General features: G+C 42.8%; 3 protein-coding genes across 5 annotated transcripts; 1 reads left to right on the top strand and 2 right to left on the bottom strand.

Moving 5' to 3' along the window:
* Nucleotides 1–734: 734 nt before the first annotated feature.
* On the bottom strand, nt 735–12,180 carry LOC129844841 (transcription initiation factor TFIID subunit 4-like). The gene is made up of 16 exons (XM_055912993.1): nt 11,916–12,180; nt 10,966–11,760; nt 8,956–9,098; nt 8,737–8,856; nt 8,516–8,644; nt 8,304–8,426; nt 8,091–8,180; nt 7,727–7,966; nt 7,129–7,264; nt 5,286–5,400; nt 5,008–5,177; nt 4,795–4,925; nt 4,407–4,532; nt 4,235–4,291; nt 3,814–3,933; nt 735–2,960 (listed from the first exon to the last, which is right to left on the bottom strand). The coding sequence occupies exons 1-16, from the start codon at nt 12,178–12,180 to the stop codon at nt 2,796–2,798; spliced, it is 2,925 nt and encodes a 974-aa protein (XP_055768968.1). The 3' UTR covers nt 735–2,795.
* A 1,103-nt stretch (nt 12,181–13,283) lies between these two features.
* LOC129844842 (protein LSM14 homolog B-B-like) lies at nt 13,284–17,148 on the top strand. 2 transcript variants are annotated; one of them, XM_055912995.1, is made up of 9 exons: nt 13,284–13,404; nt 13,719–13,882; nt 14,592–14,724; nt 14,861–15,049; nt 15,400–15,477; nt 15,625–15,786; nt 16,064–16,202; nt 16,343–16,503; nt 16,610–17,148. In XM_055912995.1, the coding sequence occupies exons 1-8, from the start codon at nt 13,284–13,286 to the stop codon at nt 16,494–16,496; spliced, it is 1,140 nt and encodes a 379-aa protein (XP_055768970.1). In that variant the 3' UTR covers nt 16,497–16,503; nt 16,610–17,148. The 2 variants fall into 2 exon arrangements, with proteins under 2 accessions (XP_055768970.1, XP_055768969.1); XM_055912994.1 differs by having other exon boundaries at nt 16,343–17,148.
* Nucleotides 16,810–21,221, bottom strand: LOC129844843 (proteasome subunit alpha type-7-like). 2 transcript variants are annotated; one of them, XM_055912997.1, is made up of 7 exons: nt 20,714–21,221; nt 20,056–20,182; nt 18,288–18,412; nt 18,094–18,216; nt 17,898–18,014; nt 17,736–17,818; nt 16,810–17,641 (listed from the first exon to the last, which is right to left on the bottom strand). In XM_055912997.1, exons 1-6 carry the CDS (start codon nt 20,807–20,809, stop codon nt 17,765–17,767), a joined length of 642 nt encoding a protein of 213 aa, XP_055768972.1. In that variant the 5' UTR covers nt 20,810–21,221; the 3' UTR covers nt 16,810–17,641; nt 17,736–17,764. The 2 variants fall into 2 exon arrangements, with proteins under 2 accessions (XP_055768972.1, XP_055768971.1); XM_055912996.1 differs by having other exon boundaries at nt 17,736–17,798.
* Nucleotides 21,222–22,051: the final 830 nt, after the last annotated feature.

The following is a 22,051-nucleotide window of genomic DNA, read 5'->3' as shown; positions in this document are numbered from 1 at the left end:
GTGTACCTAAAGATCAACAGCCTGCATTCTCAAAGTCACTGGAGCCAGAGCACAGCCAGAGACATGACACCTGGTGCTGCTTGGCTAGCTAGTGTTGCTCCTAAAATCTCTTATCAGTCTGGCATTCTCAGCTCATATCTCTTGCTGTTGTTGCTAAGCTAAGGGGAGGGTAGGGAAACTGACGGAATGCACCAAAGGCTGCTGTACTGATAGAGCCATATGCAGGGGTGGAATTGGGAGAAATCACCCCAGGAACTTACCACTGTCATATCCCCGAGCATTCGGCTTTGAAACATTGTAGCATCTTAAAATACTCCCCCCTGAGATTTTCACTTTGTGAACTCCATTCACACGTGGAAGTGTGACTTTGGCGGCATTGACTTGGATCACATCCACATAGATACTGGTGAGATCGGTCTCACTCCCAAAGACACAAAGCTAATTAATTTGGTTTTCTGAGTTTGACTGTTTTCTGCCTGATGCTGCCTCGCTGTTTGAGGGACATAGAGATTGTGACGAAATAGTGCCCTCCTGTGGAAGAATTATGCACTTTAACTCAGGAACTATATTAATTAAAATGTAAATCATTCATCATAGCTACATCATTGGAGCCCATCTGTCTTTGGGCTAATAAAGTTGATAAACACTGTATAAGACAAACTATAAAACACAGGCATTGGCAAGATCCACTGATAGGTTTTCACTGGGATCAGGCAGAAAGATAGTACAACAACTTATTTTTCATTTTTTTAATAAAGGAGATCATTCTCTCTCAATTATCTACAAAACAATTGCAATTAAAAAACATTCTTTCACTTAGAATATTTACATATTAACAAGTGGCTGTGCAAAATGTACAAGATATTAATAAGATAAGAAATTAATCTGCTTCCGGTTTTTCACTAAAAACAGTTCTCTGATAGAACATGGATAAAGGGCAAGATGTGTAACAGCTGCTAGGGGCGATGGTTTTGAAAAATATGTACAGTCTGAAAGGTTTCATCAATACCATCCAAAAGCTTAACAGCCAACCAATTAGTATGTTCGCTAAGAAATATTTAAAAAAATACATAAAGTGGGTGTATGCCTCTGACCGACGGCTTGATTAAAAAACGGATCGTTCGGGGGGTGCATTCTGTATACCATATTCTGCATTCCATCCCACATCGCCATGGCAGCTAGCAATGGCCTCCAATCATAAAGGCTATCTATTGCGAACTTTGCATCAAAGCCTCACTTTGCATCAGTCTCACTTTGCATTGTTGCATCAATTAATTAATGTAAATTGTTTTACATTACTCTTCTGAAGAAAAAAATATATATATTGTATATCAATTTCTTCACACGGTCTACTGATAAAAACCTACAATTTACTGACTGCTTCCATAGGATGTGTGTGTGTGTTTTCATGTATGCATATACATGTACAAAATGTTATCAACAGACATGTTGACAAAATAAATAATCATTATAAGTGATTAAAAACAATGCACCTGGGAAGAGATGCTAAAGCAGAAATCAAACAAGTCTAAAAACTTGAATGATTGAGGAGTGCTCCTGTTCTGTCATCAGAGGTCTGGAGAGTTAGAGATGTATGATTAATATGGCTTATTTTGGCTGCAAGGCAGCTTGATGGAAGAGTAATATCAGTCAATTTAAAATAATCCACAGGCAGTAAAAGAGCACTAGAATGAATGACTACAAAATAGGAAAAATAAAACGTCTACTCAACAAAATGCATTGAGTTTCTGTATCGTCAGGTATTTGACGTTACTCCTGCAGGTTTGTACATTTGTTGGTTAAACGTGTTAAAAGTCCCCTAGCTGAGGATCTTTCTAAAAAAAGTCTAATCATATATTGCATGAGGTTAAAGGATGGAAAAGCTAATACATGTCCCTACTGCAAAACATGAGGATGTTTCCAGACCTAAAGGAGACCTCACAAATAAGAGCATTTCCCCTCCAGGGGAGTGTATGGGAGGGGACCTGGTTGCCAGTAGTAGGTCTCTAACATGGAGAATGATTGAGGCCTCTAGTGGCCAAAAGGCCGTATTAGCATAGGCAGCGCCATTGGGGGCAGCCACCATTTTAATGTGGTCAACTAGGTGGGACTTCCAACTTTATTGGCAGATCCTTCCTGGAGACCTTGTTGAAGTCATGTCCAACAGGGTCATCAGGAGGGATCAGGCAATCACAAAGAAAATGTAATACTTCAAAATGGAGATTGCGTCAATGGAGCTGCCCATGCTATAAGACGCTATAATGGCACAGATACAAAGATGAGTCCTCTATCCATCTCTATGGTCTCTACATAACCATGAGAGGCACTGTTAAGGAGAGGCCAGAAGAGCTAGTCTGATAGGTCAGTCCCAACAATTCATTGTTTCACAGCTGCAACAGCCTGGTCTCTCTTGAGAAGGGAGTGTAGGGCTCATCTGATGATTCATTTTCCAGGTGTCACTGGTCTCTCCTCTAGTCTAAGAGGTCATGATTCTAGGAGAGCACAGAAGAAGAGACGGTACCATCAAGTGTAGCTGGTCTATCTTGCCCTTTAAGGGAGGTGCTATTGGTTGCTCTTGTCTCTAGGGGAGGTGCTATAGGGAGTGGCTGGTCTCTGTCTGTTAGGGAGGTGCTATAGGGAGTGGCTGGTCTCTGTCTGTTAGGGAGGTGCTAGAGGGAGTGGCTGGTCTCTGTCTACTATAGGAAGCATCAAGTGCATCAGAGTGACTTGGTTAGTCTCATTAATTACTTGTCCCTTAGGAAAGCGTTATTGGGCATGTCCGGTCTCCCTGTGTGTTATTTGAGGAAGCCTTTAAAGAGCAGGTGTGAGCGGCTGGTCTCCCTCTCATTTTCCAGACAGAAGAGCAGGTCCCTGAGGTTGACCCGGGTGATGCGCTGGCGCTGAGGCCTGGAGCCTCCGCTACTGTACCCACCTGATGGAGAGGGACCAGAGCACAAGTCCTGAAGAGAGAGAGGAGGAAGAAGGGGAGAGAGAGATGGGGGGAGATAGAGAAAGTAAAGTCCATGTTGATCTTCAAAAATATGTGTATGATAGGGTGCTATCATCTAATTGTTTTCTTTGTTAAGATCCATTAGGATACTGTCTCAGCCTCCAGTATTTATGCTGCAATAGTTTGTGTAAGGTTGCTAGGGTCAGTCTGTTATATCTGGAGTATTTCTCCTGTCTTATCCGGTGTCCTGTGTGAATTTAAGCATATATTCTCTCTCTCCCCCTCTCTCTCTCCCTGAGCCCGAGGATTCTGCCTTGTGATTACCTGGCCTGATGACTCCTTGCTGTCCCCAGTCCACCTGGTCGTGCTGCTGCTCCAGTTTCAACTGTTCTGCCTGCGGCTATGGAACCCTGACCTGTTTACCAGACGTGCTACCTTGTCCCAGACCTGCCATTTTAAACTCTCTAGAGACAGCATTTACTCCTGAGGTGCTGACTTGCTGCACCCTCTACAACCACTGTGATTATTATTATTTGACCCTGCTGGTCATTTATGAACATTTGAACATCTTGGCCATGTTCTGTTATAATCTCCACCTGGCACAGCCAAAAGAGGACTGGCCACCCCTCATAGCCTGGTTCCTCTCTAGGTTTCTTCCTAGGTTTTGGCCTTTCTAGGGAGTTTTTCCTAGCCATCGTGCTTCTACACCTGCATTGCTTGATGTTTGGGGTTTTAGGCTGGGTTTCTGTACAGCACTTTGTGACATCAGCTGATGTAAGTTGGGCTTTATAAATGAATGTAATTGATCAGGAGTCAATGATCTAGCCCAGAGTACTAGTCTATGTTTGGTTATGATACTCTACCTCAGCCCCGGTTCCGCTGACAGGGGAGTTCATTTTCCTTTTCTTCCTGGGGCCGATGGCTGCCAGGGCCGTCATGTTGGCCTCCTTCTGCCTGATCTGATTCAGTTCCTGCTGCTGCATCTAGAACACACACACACACACACACACACACACACACACACACACACACACACACACACACACACACACACACACACACACACACACACACACACACACACACACACACACACACACACACAGAGGGAACAGGCATTTTGACTCCTTTGCCTGAAGACAGACACATAACATGATCACACATACCAGCACCCACTATAAATTAACATATTGACACACAAAGAGTATGAGAAACACTACAATTAGTTCACATACAACATGTTACACACACCATGTATACAGCTACACAAGCCTGTCCTCTTACCTCTTTAGCCTTCTGTTTAAGCCGAAGCTGTTCTGGGTCCTCTTGTCGTGATCGAGACTGGGGGAAGAAAGAGGTACAGTATTCAGTATCAACACTACTAGCATTTACAGTATATGACCACTAGATGGCACAAACAGCTATACATTACTGACTCTGGTGGAGAGTTAGTTACCTTAGCTGCCTTCATCAGGATCTCTCTCTCCTGCTCCTCCTTCCTCTGTTTTTCCATCTGATCCAGCTGCTCAAAGAACTTCAGCTGCGCACGCACGTCACTCACCTGTTCACACTTATCATCCTCCTGAAGGAGAGCGAGAGAGAGGGAGAGGGGAAAGATAAATAATGAATTACAAGGGTAAAATGGTTCAATCAGATATTATCACTGGCATCATCAAATTATTTCAGCACTTTTTGCAAAACTGTTGCAATGAGCACCAGTGAAGATCAAATACCAAATAAGAAACTGGTTGACTAAATATAACGTACAACTTGAATAGCTCATTAAATAACTTTACTAGTGAACCTCTTCCACACAAACACCCACAGAAGCTGTGTTCATTCACCTTGAAGGTGATGCTTTTCTGCTGCGCCACCACCGTCACTTTCTCCAGCAGGTTCTGCAGCCGATGCTGTGTAGCATGGGAAACGTAGTTGATCACCTCCGGCCCCAGGTCAGTCACCCCTAACCTCCTGCCTGTTACAACACAAGAGGACAGGAGATGTCATAGATTTTAGGTACAGAGTGTGTGTGTGTGTGTGTCTGGTGTGTGTCTCACCTATCTCATGTACTCTCTGGGTTAGTGAGGAGGTGTAGAGGAAGGCCTCGTCTTTACAGGAGCGAGTCACCATGCCGACCAGCTCAGAGTTGGTTGCCAGAATGCGAGCACTCTCCTCTGATAGGTTGACTCCAGCCATAGAGGCCACGTCATTTATATCATCATCATCCCTGAATGGAGGGAGAGAAACTGTTTATAAGGCCTCATTTTCACTTGAAGAACTCCAAAATCATCTGATTTGTACATGCATGTCTATGAGTGTGTGTGTGTATGTTTACTTGAAGGTTCCTCCGCCTGCCTCCTTCTGCCTGTTCTTCAGTACTACAGAGAGCATAGACTGGGGCCCAAGTGTTACCTTGGCCCCTGGTGCTAGAGCCTGCTTCACTACAGGAACTGAGAGAGAGGGAAGAGATGGAGAGAGAGCGAGAGAAAGAGGGGGGGGGGGGGACAGTTACATAACAGAGACAATATATTTTTATTTAACCTCCTAACCCTTTCACATTGTATATCATAACTCAGCAATAAATTATTAACTTTTTCTTGGTAGAGTTGCTGTGAGCAGAAAAGCGAAGCGGACCTCAAGAGGAAGAGAGATGGAGGAAGAACACATTTCACAGATGGAGAGCTTTCCATGGGTCCCTCAAAACACCATCCATCAATACACTTGATCAATATAGCATGCAGTTATATACATATGTCACAAGGGGAAGTGTGTCAATATAGTCCTCGGTCAGTGAAGCCAGCAAGGCAAGCCAGGAGGACACTGGACACACATACACACCCACAGCAGCAGCACTTATCATATTACTGCCGTCTCCACTAGCTAATAGCAGCTGGCCACAGACAGAACCAGTACACTTCTTTCTGTCTGTCGCCGTCGATCTTGGACACTGCTAACTGGCATTGTTCACACTGTGTGTCTTTGTCCCGGAGCCTCACAGCCCAGTGGGAAAAATACCTCACACAGGAAAGATCCAATCCTGCACAGGTGTCGTATCACATTCTACAGCGATGGTATCAAAGCATTAAATAATACAATTAATAAGGTAATACAAAGTACTATTAGGCCCATAGTATATTTTATCTTTCGTATAAATGATATTTCTATTAGAGAAGTTCATCTATGACGAGTACACAAACGCATGCATCAAACACACAGGCAAAATGCAGATAGAGTCGATGTCTGTGCCCCAGCGGAAATCTAATTAGCATTACCTCACAAGACATGTCTGAAGGTCCCCCGTACCAGTTGAAAAAATTAATGGAAGTAAACAGAGCATTCTGAAATATTCAGACCCCTTGACTTTTTCCACATTTTGTTACGTTACAGCCTTATTCTAAAATGGATTAAATGAATTGTTTTCTTCATCAATCTGTACACAATACCCCATAATGACAAAGCAAAAATCAAGCCATGAGGTCGAAGGAATTATCCGTTGAGCTCCGAGACAGGATTATGTCGAGGCACAGACATGGGGAAGAGTACCAAAACATTTCTGCTGAACTGAAGGTCGCCAAGAACACAGTGGCCTCCATCATTCTTAAATGGAAGAAGTTTGGAACCACCTAGACTCTTCCTAGAGCTGGCTGCCCAGCCAAACGGAGCAATCGGGGGAGAAGGGCTTTGGTCAGGGAGGTGACCAAGAACCCGATGGTCACTCTGACAGAGCTCCAGAGTTCCTCTGTGGAGATGGAAGAACCTTCCAGAAGGACAACTATCTCCTCAATAAAAGTGAGTGGCCTAGCCGGAGCCCGGACTTGAACCTGATCGAACATCTCTGGAGAGACCTAAAAATAGCTGAGCAGCGACGTTCCCCATCTAACCTAACAGAGCTTGAAATGAATGGCAGAGAAGAATGGGAGAAACTCCCCAAATACAGGTGTACCAAGCTTGTAGTGTCATACCCAAGAAGACTGGAGGCTGTAATCGTTGCCAAAGGTGCTTCAACAAAGTACTGAGTAAACAGTCTGAATACTTATGAAAAAGACTAACGTAACAGAATGTGGAGAAAGTCAAGGGGTCTGAATACTTTTCAAATTTCTGAATACTCCCCCAACCCTCGACAGGGCTAAGCATGTAATGGGATAAGAAAATATACAGAAAATACAAAACACACACACCTGTCTGCAGCTGTCTGACCACCTGCGGCTGCCCCATGATGATGTGACTGTGGGGCTGGCCTCGGAGCGTAACCATGGGTGACTGGGCCAGAGACACCTGAGGCCTCCCCATTGCCCCCTGCTGCTGAGGCACCATCTACACACACAGAGACAGAGAGACAGAGAGAGAGGCCAGAGAGAGCGAGACCAGAGAGAGAGAGAGAAAACAGAGAGAGAAAACAGAGAGAGAGAGAGAAAACAGAGAGAGAGAGAGAAAACAGAGAGAGAGAGAGAAAACAGAGAGAGAGAGAGAAAACAGAGAGAGAGAGAGAAAACAGGGAGAGAGAGAGAAAACAGGGAGAGAGAAAGTGAGAGAGGCCAGAGAGAAAGAAAGAGAGCAGGCCTGAACCTTACTGTGCAGGCTCGGGTATTTCCTTTCCACATTGTCCTTTCCAGCATGTTTCCAGCAACTATGGTGGACGCGTAACCAGGCGATACACTTGGGGTCCCTCAACATAACATACAGTCATATAGACTTCCTATTACAATAAAACAACAAGGCACCCTACCCATACAATAGAGGAAACACTGAGTGGAGTATCGTTAGGATATAGTATACCAGGCCAGGCTTGCTATGAGGTGTCTGGGCCAGGCTGCTGACAGGAGACTGGTGCATGGTCCCCTTGGTCCCAGGGCTGGTACTGTTGAGACGCGATTGTGCCGTGGACGTGCCCCCCAGCACCACAGCAGTCAAGGCCTTGGAGGAGGCGGCAGGCTGGGCGCCAGCGTGAAGCAGCTGGCTCTGCTGGATGAAGGCTGTCGAGTCTGGGGTCATTTGACGCAGTGCAGGAAGACTCCTCTGGAGATGGGGAGGAAGAGCACAAATCGTTCTCTCATCTACAGTATACTACATCATTGGCCACTTGTATTTATTTGGGTGTATAGCTAGCTACATTAGAGAAGGGAAAAGCCATCAGTCTCACCTTGAGGAAAGGCACGAGATATGGCTGAGGAGAGGAGTTTAGCTCCCGGTATAACTGACTGGTGAAGTCCTCCGCTTCGATCTTACCCTCCTGTGGTGGTAGAAAAACAGACAACATAGAAAGATAAAGTGAGAAAAATAGTGAGTGAGTGCAAGAGACAGAGAGATAGACACATATGGCCAGACAGATGGCCAAATAGACAGACAGCTGTACCAGCAGGCTCTTGACTAACTCCTTGACGTTGGCTGTGGTCTCAGACGACTGCTTCCCGCTGGATGCCAGTTTGATCAGCGTGGACAAGAAGTTCTTACACTTCTTCACGTTCTCCAGGATCTCCTACACACACATATACACTAGTTAGGACCACTGCATGACTATTTAGGAGTAGATAAATGTCGGAAGGAGGGAGATGAGTTTTGTCTCACCGTGGTAGAAACGACCGTGGGGGCGCCTGGTGTCCCAGGGGTCCCTGCTCTCTGGGTGACTGCTGCCGAGCAAGGCTGTACTGGAGTCTGACCTGAGGTGGCGGCCGCTCCACCCAGCATAATGGTGTTCTATAGGAGATGGGAAAGAGGAAGCAGGGTATGAAAGGAGACTAAGGGGAAGATTGAAGAGAATTGAAGAGGGGGATGAGTTGTTTACCTACCTGTTGTAGTACAGGAGGCCTCTGGAGGGTGGTGGTGGCCTGGACTGTGGTCTGGGCCGGGGAGCCCTGCTTAGTGATGGTGTTGGTCATCTGACGGGACATCATGGGCGTCCCTGGAGCCTGCAGGACAGAGGAGAGGACAAGGGTTCAGGAGTTCACACCGTGATCTTTCCATCACTGTAGGTAAGAGATGATTAGTGTGTGTGTGTGCACCCGTACAGAAGTGATCTGGACAGGGGGAGTGCTGGTGGGGGTGGCTGCCCGTGGGGTCATGGCGCTCTGGGACTGGGATTGCATCTGGGCCAAGGTCTGCTGGTGGATCATCAGAAGCTGCCCACTCTCACTGCGTACCAGCACCATGCCTACACAGGGCATGGAGGGGTCAGGGGTAAGAAGTCAAACAGGGGATATAGATCGACAGACAGACACTTACTTTCTAAATACAAATAACGTTACATATCTTAATAATAACTATGAAAACACTTTGTTTAGTTAGAAAATACAGTTGGCCACTCTTAGCAGAAAATTACTTTTTTTATTGTCACAACAACAAAAAACATTCAGCTCTCAGTGGAGAGCTTAACTAGAGCTAGCATTGTTAGCCAGAACCTGTGAGACATGCAACTCCCACAGAACATTTGCCACATGCATGCAACTACATTACATGATGTGCTATGGTGTCAGCGTGCCTATTGATAAAATCAGTAAGTTGTATGTGTGCCAGGGTAGCCTGTGTGTGATTTTACAGAATCAATAGAACGTTCCCACAGGTCAATGTGCTTGTGGAGCATAAACAACTGACAGCAAAACACGCACGCACATGCACAAGGAGTTTTGTCTAATAAACAAACCAAAGGTGCAGCAGCGATGGCAACTGTAGCTGATATGACAGAGCAAATGTTAACTTCAAGTTTGCAACAAAGTTTCTGTTTCACAGAGTGTTGAAAAGAAACACTATGCTGCCAGCAAAATACATTGTATCCTCTCTCGACTGTGGCTAACTGACATAGTGTCCCACTAACGCTGACTTCACCCCTTTTGGTAGATTGCTATGTAGACAGTCAAAATCAGTGTACCCCTACTCAAGCAATGTTTATTTCAATGAATGAATGTCTTATCTACATTTTAATGATGAAACAAGTTGACCATTTATTATTCAGTGGATGCTACATCCCCTAAAACAACACCAGAGCCCTACTTTGATGAAGAGTCTTTGAATGCTAGTGGGACACTTTAGTAGATGAAGTGGGACACTATTTTCTCATTAAGAACACAGTGGCCCACTTCACCTGGCACTTGTGAAATCATCAATTATACTTTGTAGAGGCTTATAGATAACACACCATCTGTATAAAAAAAAAACCATTAAGATAAAGACAACCTTCGACTAGACCCTCTCAATGCCCTTGGAAAATGTATTTGGGAACATTCCAAGCTCTTGGTGAAAAATCTAACTAAACAGAGACATCACAGCTATTACCCCCCCCCCCCCCCCCCCCCCATATTAAAAAAAAATGCTGTCCCTTTCATAAATTGCGCCTCTTTTCTATCCTTCCTTTCTTACATCATTGTCCTTTCCTACTCCTGCTATTTCCCGCTAATTCTATCCACCATCATCCTATGCTGTTTATGTGCTAAATAGCATCTAGAATCGATTTACAGATGTTAGGAACAACTAAAAGAACATATTTCAATGTATTTTGGAATATCCAATGAGTGAATTTACATTTAAAATTGATTAAAAAGTTTATTTTGTGCATTTTAATAGCTGAAAAGGTCCCTGTCCCACTATCCAAACAGTGGGACACCACTATAAATCAGATTTTCATAAATATTATAACTATTTACGTGAATGGTTATTATATTTCAAAACACTACCAGTAAATATTAACTTTAACATGAAAAGCTAGATTGTTGAATTATAGTTGACAGAATGACAGCCTTATCATTATAGTGCAATGTTTCCTATGTATGTTTTCCTATATATGTTTCAACGGGTCTCTCCATCTGAGAAACCTGATCACACACAAACACCACAATGATGTCACACTCACCAAAACCATTTTTTCATGCACAGAACACATTCAGCAACAACCAAATAACATGTGTTGGGACTGGGCTGCAAAATTATAGTACAGTTACAGTACCCTCAAAGAAATGGCCCACTAATGCTGACTTCTTCCTAACTGGCTACTGTACTACGTCAAAACACCTGAGAATGACAGTTACCTGGAGGGAGCTGAATGTTCTGGATGTTTGAAGTATTTTGTTGGGGTTGCGGAAGTCTCGGGGAGAACACCTGTGGCGCGATCGTCTTTATCCCACCCGGACAGGCTGCAATAGTCGATGGGATGGAGTTCCTCACATTTTGTAAAACCAGGCTTTTACCTACAACACTGGGGGCGGTCACTTGTGAAGTCGTTTGTATGGTTGTTTTTGGCGACTCCAATTTGTTGATTTGCGCTTCTGAACTTGCAGGGTGGGCAACGTTGACAGATCGTATCAGAACCGTATTATTACTCCCGCTCTGCGATGTGACTGTTCCGGGGGTTTGCATAGGCGGCCTCACGAGCGTGACAGTGGGCACACTGTTTAGAACAGACAGCTGAGACGATATCACAGTTGAAGTGACAGCATTGTGCATAAGAGGTGTTTGAATGACTGTGCTGGAAGTTGACGGTATGATTACGTTTCCTTTGACCACGGAGCTCGGTCCGTTGTTGACAACCGCGACGGCGGGCACTGTGCTGCTTGCCGAGCTCACCAAAGCGGCAACACTTCCTGAATTATGAGAGTTTATCACAACGCTCCTTCCATTTAAAGTTTGTACACCAGCCGCCCCAGTTTTCCTGATCCCAGCTCCGTGATCGGGAACCCCCGTTATCACACCACTGACTGCCCCAGTCTTGCTCGGACTGTGCCCGGCTGTCATGCTCGAGCCCGCCGCCGTTGTCCCGACCGCAGCATACATGGTTGAACCCTGGGACATCCTACTATTAATGACACCCCCTGGCACGCCAGTCCCTACAACAGAGGAAACAGATGAGGGATGGAAATTTCTATCAATTGAACATGTGTAGCTGTATAAGCAAGATGTCCAATTGTGCGGCTAAAAGAGACAGAAAACAGAAAAACAACGTGACCAGAATAAGCTAACCTTAACCAGTCAGCTATTTTACCTGGTTTAGCAAGCTCTTGTGAAAGTCCCATTTCGCTGTCCTGGACATTGGAATTGCGACCTACAGCTGAGTTGTCAATGTTATTTGCTGCAGCCTGGACCCTGACTGAAGACTTTCCACGACCCGATCCCGTGAGCTCAGACTCCAAAGACCCAACTAGATCACTAACTACTTTCTCGTCCACCTCTGTGTTGAAGAAAACCTCATCCAGTAAATCGGAGCCCGCCGCCATCTTTACTCTGCTACACTCGCTCGTGAGACGCATGCACCGATTGGATACTCCGTCACTGACATCGGATTTCAGGGTGCTCTGATTGGTTATTGTTAGATTTACAGTTTGGGATGAATTGTTATAAATTGCATTAAATGAATCCCAGCCGGATGAGATATAGCACGGACGAAAAATTAGGACGACAATACAGACAGAGTTGCATTTGGTAGTTGTGCGGCTAGCGTTGCCAAATGGAAACGAACCACACCAGACATCGATTATGTTACCGACTTTTGTTACTATTTTGAATCATTATAGAGGAAATGCAGTGGCTTTCTTTGAGCTTTTATTCTCGACTCAAAATGGCTGCGTTGTTTTTCAGGCAGTCTGTCCTACAGCTGCTGTTACCGCCCGCACGAGGGCGCATACAGGGCGCGGATCGTGCGCTCGCTGCCGACTGTCAGCTTCGTGCCCACTGACTGACGCTGACACATATGCAGGACAATAAAGCATCTGTCATTTACTTTGTTTTACTGCGGACATGTAACGGTAGCCTATTCATACGTTAGAGATTGACGTACATGTGATATTTTAACTTTCACTTGGTATGCTGGTGCTATTGCCTCAATAATGCGCTCGAGAGAGAATGTGTAGGCTAAATGTAATTTGAATAAAGTTGAATAAAAACATTATAGGCCTATACAATTATCATATATTTCTTTGTTTCGGTCATATTGTAAATTTGTTTTTACTAGCCTATTGATATTTAGCCTAGTTAGGCTTTGTAGCCTAGTTTATGGGCTACAATAAATATTATAGAACGAAATTGCATGAACTCGGCATATTTGCAACGACACTTAAGACAATATGCATAGGCTATATGCCATCAATATCTGTTACATTCAGAGTATAGTTGATGAAGTTCCAATTAAATTTTATAATTTTTTTCAGAACATGCAATCCAACCATGACCCCTTGAGGCACAGGTGCACTTGTAAATGAGAAGGCGTGGCCCATGTCTCACCTTGGAGTGATGGTCCATAAATTCCCTCTAATGAGCCGCATATTGCCTTGCTGTCATGTGAATCACATTTAAAATACAACGCAGAGAGTAGGCTACTTGACGATTACTTGTTGCCATTAGTTCACCAGCCACCATGAGCGTCGGGACTCCTTATATCGGCAGTAAAATCGGCTTGATATCCAAAGCTCTAAATCGGTATGAGGGCATCTTATACACTATTGATACCGTGAATTCGACAGTGGTGTTGACAAAAGGTAAATTATGCGAGCGGCCAGAGACGCATATCCACTCTCAGACAACAGTTGTAGTCAAAGAAGACCTGTTTGCTCCTAAAATAAGTGATTGTGATCACATGTGGCATTACAAATAGATGTTGGAGCCCATACTTTAAACACAGAGACAACTCGAGCAGTGGGATGTGAAAGTAAAGTTTCAATATGGTCACTTATGTATTTTACCGGATAGTTTACTTGGTTTGTGTGTACAGCTATGTCAATGGATTGCATAGTAAAAACATCTGATTTGGCCTGTCAATGAACTTCCATGATTTTCTCTTGTTCATATGTAGTGAAGTCATTTGGATCAGAGGGCCGACCCACAGACAGGCCAACCCCTCCCAAAGATGACGTCTATGAGTACATCATATTCAGAGGAAGTGATATCAAAGACATCTCATTGTGTGAGCCTCCAAAATCCCACCATGGCCTGCCCCAGGACACTGCCATTGTGCAGGTAGGCAGGCTATGCCTACCTCTCAAACTCTAAGCGACATTCTGCATTCTCAACCATTAGCTTCGCCCAAGACTGCCTAGTGTGAACTACAATACTGACGCTGTTTTAGCGTTAAGAAACGTCAATCATCGCTTGCGATACTGCTTTTGAAACATATGGCCATTTCATCAGGGAAGAAGTCATTCAAATACTAAAGATACACTTACTGTAGCAGTTTTGCACAGATCGATACAGCTATGGGTGCCTCCATCCAACAAAACTACACCTCCACTATATTTCCAGAGTTGGCTTACTTACATACAGGTGTTTGGAACACGCTAATTAGCAAAGGTGGTCGCTTGTCTTCCTTCTGTTTTCCGTAAACAAGCGCTGTAATATGGCAATTTGGGAACACTAGCCCTTAGGTGTTTATCAATTTGAACTTTTTTTTACTTTTTAAAGTATTTATCGGTGTTGTGTAATGAAAGCTAAAGTATTTCTGCTTCCAATACTGTACCACAAGCGACACGTTAATGTTCAGATTGAGCATCGGGGATCTTCGTTAACAAAACTCCCCCTACAGAAAACGTCTTCGTCCAATGACTCTTATGTGTAATGTAATTGAGTCATGGTCAAGGGCTATGCCATGAGCCCATCCATGTATCAGTGTTTCGAGTAAATAATTTATACATTTGCTGTATTCTTTCCTCGTTTTGGGGGGGGGATTCAGTCATCACTCAGCACCTCAGCGTCCTCCTATAATCCAACTCCAGGACCAATCAGTCCCTACAGGATCCCGTCGTATAACCAGCTAGCAGCCAACTATCTGCTCAACCAGCAGTATGCTGCAGCCCTTGGTCTGGGTGAGTCAGCGAATAAGACCGGGAACTGTTGGGGATGATTCATGTTGCAACACTTCATTTTAATGATAAAATCCATTATCGGGTGCTTGTTTCCAATGATGATATATAACCTCCCTCTTGGTCCTGTTCTACTCAGGTGGAACTCAAGGCCCTCAAGTGAGAAGGGGTCCTATGGTGGAGCAGGCTGTCCAGACGGTGCCTCTAGATGAGGCAGGGCAGAACAAAGGCCAGAGTCTGTCTCAGGAGCAGCGCAGGGAGACCAGTAGGCCCATGCAGCGAGCTGCACAAGGGAGCCCACAGCCCCAGAGATGCTCTGGACCAGGCAGTAAGCAGACTGGGCGCAAGCCAGGATGAGCTGGTGTTTCTTCAGGCTGATATGGGGGGCCCCTCTGTATTTACTTTATGCATGTAGAATAAGGATAAAGAAATGCATTGTAGAATATGAAAAATAAAAAGGACCTGAATGTGTGTTCAGCTTTTGCATTGCAGAAGATGCACTACTTCCCATAGTATACATTGGCATAATGCCTGATTTTGAATTTAACTAATGTAATTTAACTTGTTTGCGCTGGTTAAGTTGTAGATGTAATAAAAAATGACCCCCGTAGAAAAACATGCATTCGTACTGTAAAACGGACTATGTAATGTGATTTGCAACTAGTTTTCTACCATCAGGTGGCTCCGATGTACAGCGTCGACGTACAACTTCCCACTCCAATGATGAGAACAGGCCACCACCAAGGAGGAGACAAGGTGACCCCCCCCCCCCCCCCCCTTTAGCTCTTGGGTCAGGGACAAATCTAATTTGCTTTGGATGGTTGTATAGTAAACCATTTTGTTATAGAATTTCTCATACCTTAGAATGAATGACTTATCATTCTTTCCATTTTTGTCCTGCAGGAGCTCGTAGGCCCAGGAATCGTAATCGGGGCCAGCTTCTTGTGAAGAGCTCAATGCCCAGCACCCTCAAGTTTGAGTCAGACTTCGACTTTGATTCTGCAAACGCCCAGTTCGACAAGGAAGAGCTAGAGCGGGAGATGCAGGACAAGTTGAACATCAAAGGTTGGTTGCATTAAAATAACCACATGTCCGTGACCAATGGGCCTTCATGCTTTGTACTGTAGTTGCAAGAATGTTGCAATTTAACCATGACTGTGATCATGCATTAGGGAACCATTAGCTCATGATTTGGCCATCACTGATTGGGGAAATTAATGCAAAAAGGGGACTTCTATCTCTGGCGGAAATTTATCCTCCAAAAATATTATTTGGTTTCATCTGCAAGCATTTCAGAACCATGATTTTGTTCATTGTTCATCCATGCTTGCATCTTCACTAGAAACCCAGGATGAAGGGAAGGTGAAACCAGAAGTAGACACTGGTGAGAAGACAGTGGAGAGGGATCCACTTGGCCCCAAGTGCTACTATGACAAGGCCAAATCCTTCTTTGACAACATCTCGTCAGACCATAAATCCAGGTGACCATGTTTATTTTATAAATGTGCTCTGAAAGTGACTAACCTATCTATTATGCTGTCAATTTCATGTCACAAAATGCTTATGAAGATCTGACTATGTAATCTCTGTGCTTGTCTAATCATGTTACACTATGACCCAGACGCACTACCTGGGCAGAGGAGAGGAAGCTGAACGTTGAGACTTTTGGGGTTCCTGGCCGCTTCCTGAGGTTCCGTGGGGGCTACCGCGGCCGGAGAGGGCTAGGGTCAGCACAGCGCCGGCCCTCCCAGCGAACTGGGACTGGGAGGCTGTGAGGGTCAAGTGAGTAAGGATGTGTGTGTTTATTCAAAAGCCTGGGTATATATTGCTTGCGATTTGAGTCTAACCAGGCAAGGCTAGTAATGTTTATTTATTTTTAACCCTGCAGGCCTCGTTTGACGCTTGGGTTACCTTGTGCATGAATTGCCACGAAGTGGTTGGTTGTGTATGTACTTTTGTTTTTGTAGTTAACCAAAATGTAACATTTTGCATTCCATTATTTTTCTCTGCCATCATGAAGTGTTTTGTAATGAGAATTTATTTTGACTCTTGGGACCCCACACCTGAATAATTATATGAGAAGTGAAATGCATTGCTTTTTCTTTATTTTCTTTGAGCCTAAGGTACATTTTGGCTTTTGACATTGTTTTGAATTTGCTTGTGCTTTTCATTCTTTTCTGTATTCTGATAAATGGATGACATGCAAACTTCCTAAACTATTCAAGGGATCAATTTGAAGATGAAACTGGTGAGGGTAAACTACTTCATGGTATTGTAAATATTACTTAATATAATTATACATAACTTAATTAAAACAGACCATGTCTGCCAAAAATATTGAATTCCCATGTATTGGTTTGTTTTCTATCATTTTGAGAAAATAAGTGTTCAGTTGTTACAAATCTAATAAACATGGGAAATTGCTTATTCACTTGTTCTCTGTTCAATGATACTAGGTGGATGTTGTAGTTTTTAAATGCAGATATTTTCATTGCAAGAATAAGGTAAAATCTTAAGATTGCATGTGATCCATTAGGGCAGCAGTGTTTCTCAATCCATTCCATTGGGACTCCCAGGGTGGGAGCATTTTGTTTTAGTCTTAACACCCAGTACCTTGTGAGCACTGGAGTCTACCAGTACTACCATAGCCTACCTGATTCAACCAAACAAGAGCCTGCTGATTAGTCAAATCAGGGGTTTATGCCGGACTAGAATAAAAATATGCAATCCTTGGGGGTCCCTCCCGCAATGGCTGGAGAAACAATGAGAATTCATGTAAACGATGAGATTCCTGATGCAATATTGATGGACAAAGCCACATGTTTGTTTTTGTCATGACTGGTCAAAGTGTTCAGGGTTTCTCTGCTTTCTCCGTTTCAATAGCCGTGACATATTCCTCGATTTCCTCTTGGACCAGAATCTATTTACAGTGGAAAGTAAATAATTAGGGGAACATTTTATGTTGCGCTATTACACAGGTGAGATCCTCTGAGGTGTCACGATTTCAAACAGACCTTCATTGATTCATCCCGCTTCATAATGGCTAGCTCAATGTTCTTTCCCCCTGACTGGACAACCTGCGAACATAGGTTGCAAACTTTGGAGGAAAATCTGTGCTTTGTGTTCCAATCAGTACATTGTTGCCGTCAAATGTTCTAAAATGGTGTAAGCCTCACCTCAAGTAGTGCTCTGATGGCAAGCTTAATGGTGTCTGTATCGGACTCCATATCCTCTTTATAGTTCTTCTCTAGAAACTCCCGAACAGTCTTGGCAGATCTTCCAATGGCATTTGCCTATGTACACAACCACATTTTATTTTCCATATTTTGAAGCATCTTATCAATGATTCAGATGTATGGGTCACACCCTTACCTTCCAGGCATGGTATGTTCCTGAGGGGTCTGTTTGGTACAGATGGGGTGTTCCATCGAAATCAAACCCCACAATGAGGGAGGAGATGCCAAAGGGCCTTCGCCCATTGCTTTGGGTGTAGCGCTGAAAGTCGGAATATATAGAAATGATGTATCCGCACGTGTGGGGTGGATGGGTCGGTGGGTGGGTGGTACCTGTTTTATGCTGGAGATGTAGCGTGTGATGTACTCTACTGTCGCAGGGTCTTCTACTGTGAGCCTGTAACTCTGACACTCCACCCTGGCCCTGTTAACAATGATCCTGGCATCTGCGGTCAATCCTGCAGGCCATTGGATAAGGAGGAAGTATGTTCACCCAACTTGGTGTAAAATCAAATTGCTTTATTTCAGCAGTAACATTACATGTATCATTCAAAGTAGGCCGACAGTGCCTTAAGTATTTAACCCCTTGACTTTTTCCACATTTTGTTACAAAGTGGGATTAAAATGGATTTAATTCACATTTGTGAACTATCTACACAAAATACTCATGTCAGAGGAAGAAAAAAACTTTCTAAAAAATTAAACCAACATGATTAGATAAGTATTCAACCCCCTGAGTCAATACATGTTAGAATCACCTTTGGCAGCGATTACAGCTGTGAATCTTTCTGTGTAAGTGTCTAAGAGCTTTCCACACCTGGATTGTGCAACATTTGGCTTTTTATTTGCATTTTCAAAAGACTTCAAGCTCTTTCATTGGTTGTTGATCAATGCTAGACAAACATTTTCAGGCCATAGATTTAAAAAACAAAAACTCCCCATTCCTTAATGATTACAAGCATATAAAACAAATCACATTTTATTTGTCACGTGCTGAAATGCTTACTTACAAGCCCTTAACAAACAATGCAGTTCAAGAAATAGTGTCAAGAAAATACTTACAAAATAAACGAGTGAAGAAAAAAGTAACAAGTAAATTACACAACTAGGCTATATACAGGGGGTACCGGTACCGAGTAAATGTGCGGGGGTACAGGTTAGTCAAAGTAATTTGTAAAGTGCCTCAAAATGTGATGCAATCACCAAAGTTTGAAAATCTGGAGATTGGCACTCTGTAATGCATTGGATTTGCCCAAACATAACTTTTCATCCTGAATACAAAGTGTTAACTGCTTTCCCTCATGTTTTGCAGTATTACTTTACTGCCTTGTTGCAAACAGGATGCATGTTTTAGAATATTTTTATTCTGTACAAGTGGCTTATTCACTGTCAATAAAGTTAGTATTGTGAAGTAACTACAATTGAAATCCCTGAACGGTTTCCTTCCTCTCTGGCAACTGAGTTAAGTACACCTGTATCTTTGTATTAACTGGGTGTATTGATACACCATCCAATGTGTAATTAATAACTTCATGCTCAAAGGGATATTCAATTTCTGTATTTTTTTTTACACATCTACCAATAGGTGCCCTTTGCGAGGCATTGGAAAACCTCCCTGGTCTGTGTTTGAAATTCACTGCTTGACTGAGAGACCTGACAGACAATTCTATGTGTGGGGCACAGAGATGAGGTAGACATACAAAAATCATGTAAAACACTTATTGCACAGAGTCCATGCAATTCATGTGACTTGTTAAGTACATTTTTACTCCTGACCTTATTTAGGCTTGCCATAACAAAGGGGTTGAATACTTATTGACAATACATTTCAGCTTTTCATTTTTAATTCATTTGTAAAAATTCTAAACATTATTACACTTTGACATTATGGGGTATTGTGTGTAGGCCAGTGCCAAATCTCAATTTAATCCATTTTAAATTCAGGTAACACACAGTGGAAAAAGTCAAGGGGTGTGAATACTTTTTGAAGGTACTCAAATGTTGATGACATAAATTATACCAGACATGGTAATTACATATTTGCAATCACCACTTGACACGTCTGTGGTTTGGTGTGCACTATCCTATGTTTAAAATGTACCTGCAAAGGCCATGAAGACATTGTCATCCAAGGAACAGATTTTGCGCACTGTCCTGTCTTCTTGGAGCTTGGCAACAGTTTTCTTCTCCACTCCTAGAACAACAACATTTTTCCCTCGCACTCCAACCTGGAAAAGAATTAGGCACAATTGATATAGTTGCGCCGGTTGAAGCTCAATTTGGTTCCCACCATGCACTTCTCTTTGATAGGCTACATTATGGCATCGGTGGAGATTGACCCAAAAGCGATTTCAATATTTAAAGGGGTAGTGCAGTCAAAAACATGATTTCCTATATTTGTATATAGATATTTTTCCATACACACATATATATATATATATATATACACAGGTTGGAATAATTCTGTGAAAATGATGATAATGCACTTACAGTGTAAGAGGAGTTTGAAAAGATCCCTGCTTGTTTGGCTGGGTGTTTTTTTTTGACGGCCTGGTTAATAGACTAATAGGAAAGGGAGTTTGCCCTCCTCTCTGCCAATAACAGTTAGTTTTCTAATAAGCTATTTTTGTTTATTTTTAACCATTTTAATTTAAAACAATTACAGTAAGGTACTGTTACCCAGAAATTATTTGATATTGCGATAAAAAAACGGAGCATTGGAACTTTAAGAACATAACATGAATCTATATGGTACTTACAGCAGTTGAACCTTTTTTGACCGCCTCCTGTGCGTAGTCCACCTGGAATAAGTGGCCATCAGGTGAGAACACTGTGATGGCACGATCGTAGCTCATCTTTCATTCAATTCACTTTTACATAAAATATTATTTCTGTGTCCTTGACTTGCCTACGCTCTATAAACAAAAGTGAAAGTAATCCGACTGAAGGAAACAACCAAGCACGAGCAAGCGAGATACTATTGGGGCATGTATTTGCACGTACTGTATTTGCATATTTCCGTTAGGGAACGATGCCTACTCTGTAATGTGCGGTTGTGCAATAACTAAATTCGCCCTTGCACTCCTAAACAACGCAATTTGGCAAAAGGTAAAACCAATAAAACTTTGTCCACTCGGTTCGTAACAGATTTTAGTTTTGGGAACAGAAAACTGTATTGAGAAAAATGAAAACATTTGCATAATGTCGGCAAAAATCCATCTTCTCCCACTGCCGGCCACTAGGCTTCCTCGTCACCATATTTAGTAGTGAGAAGAAACGCCAACCGGGTGTTTCACACTTACACATCCGGTGAAATATCTGTATACAGTAATTGTTCTATCTGTGATTCTGTGTGGAACAGCAAACGTCTGATTTATTGCGGCCATCAACCTGTCGCTATTTACGTTGGAGAGCGAGCGTAGTGAATCAAAAAACACCCCTACCACCGTTTCTGGACTGATGTAAAACTACGTCTTGGCCTCAAATTGCATACAACCGTTGAAATATTTGACATATTATTATACAACCGTTGAAATGTTTGACATATTATTTTACTACACTGATTCCACAATTGAACGTGAGTATGTCACAAATCTCTTTATCTTATTAGGATAATTTTTCATACACAAATCAACATTTATGAAGAAAAATACCCTTTTCTTATTTTTTTAATCTGATTTGGAAAACTATTTAGAGTCATTAAAACGTATACAAAACAAAATGTCTGTATTTGAATTGATATAATGTGGATTAGTTTTATTTATTTATTTCATTTCTTTGTGGAATCTCTCTGGCTGTTATGTTTATGTTTTGCATGTTACTGTAAGTAAAAAAATATATAAATTAAAAAACACCGTTTCTAAACCCAGAGGCGCAACATCGCAAAACTTCCGGGTAACGCTTGTGAAACAGACCTGGGCCCAGATTCACAAAACCTTCTTAAGAAGAAATGTCTTCTTAACTGCCATTTTTTCCTTAACTATAGATTTATGAAAGTTCATATTGGAAATGTTGTTAAGCTATTTAGTTTGTTTCTCCTTTAGCAAAAGTTAAGAAGAAATTAGATTCTTGAAAATAACGTTTTTAGATTTCTTCTT

Source organism: Salvelinus fontinalis, unplaced genomic scaffold, assembly GCF_029448725.1.
Source record: "Salvelinus fontinalis isolate EN_2023a unplaced genomic scaffold, ASM2944872v1 scaffold_0240, whole genome shotgun sequence".
Lineage (NCBI taxonomy): Eukaryota > Metazoa > Chordata > Actinopteri > Salmoniformes > Salmonidae > Salvelinus > Salvelinus fontinalis.
This window is presented reverse-complemented; position numbering and strand designations above follow the sequence as displayed.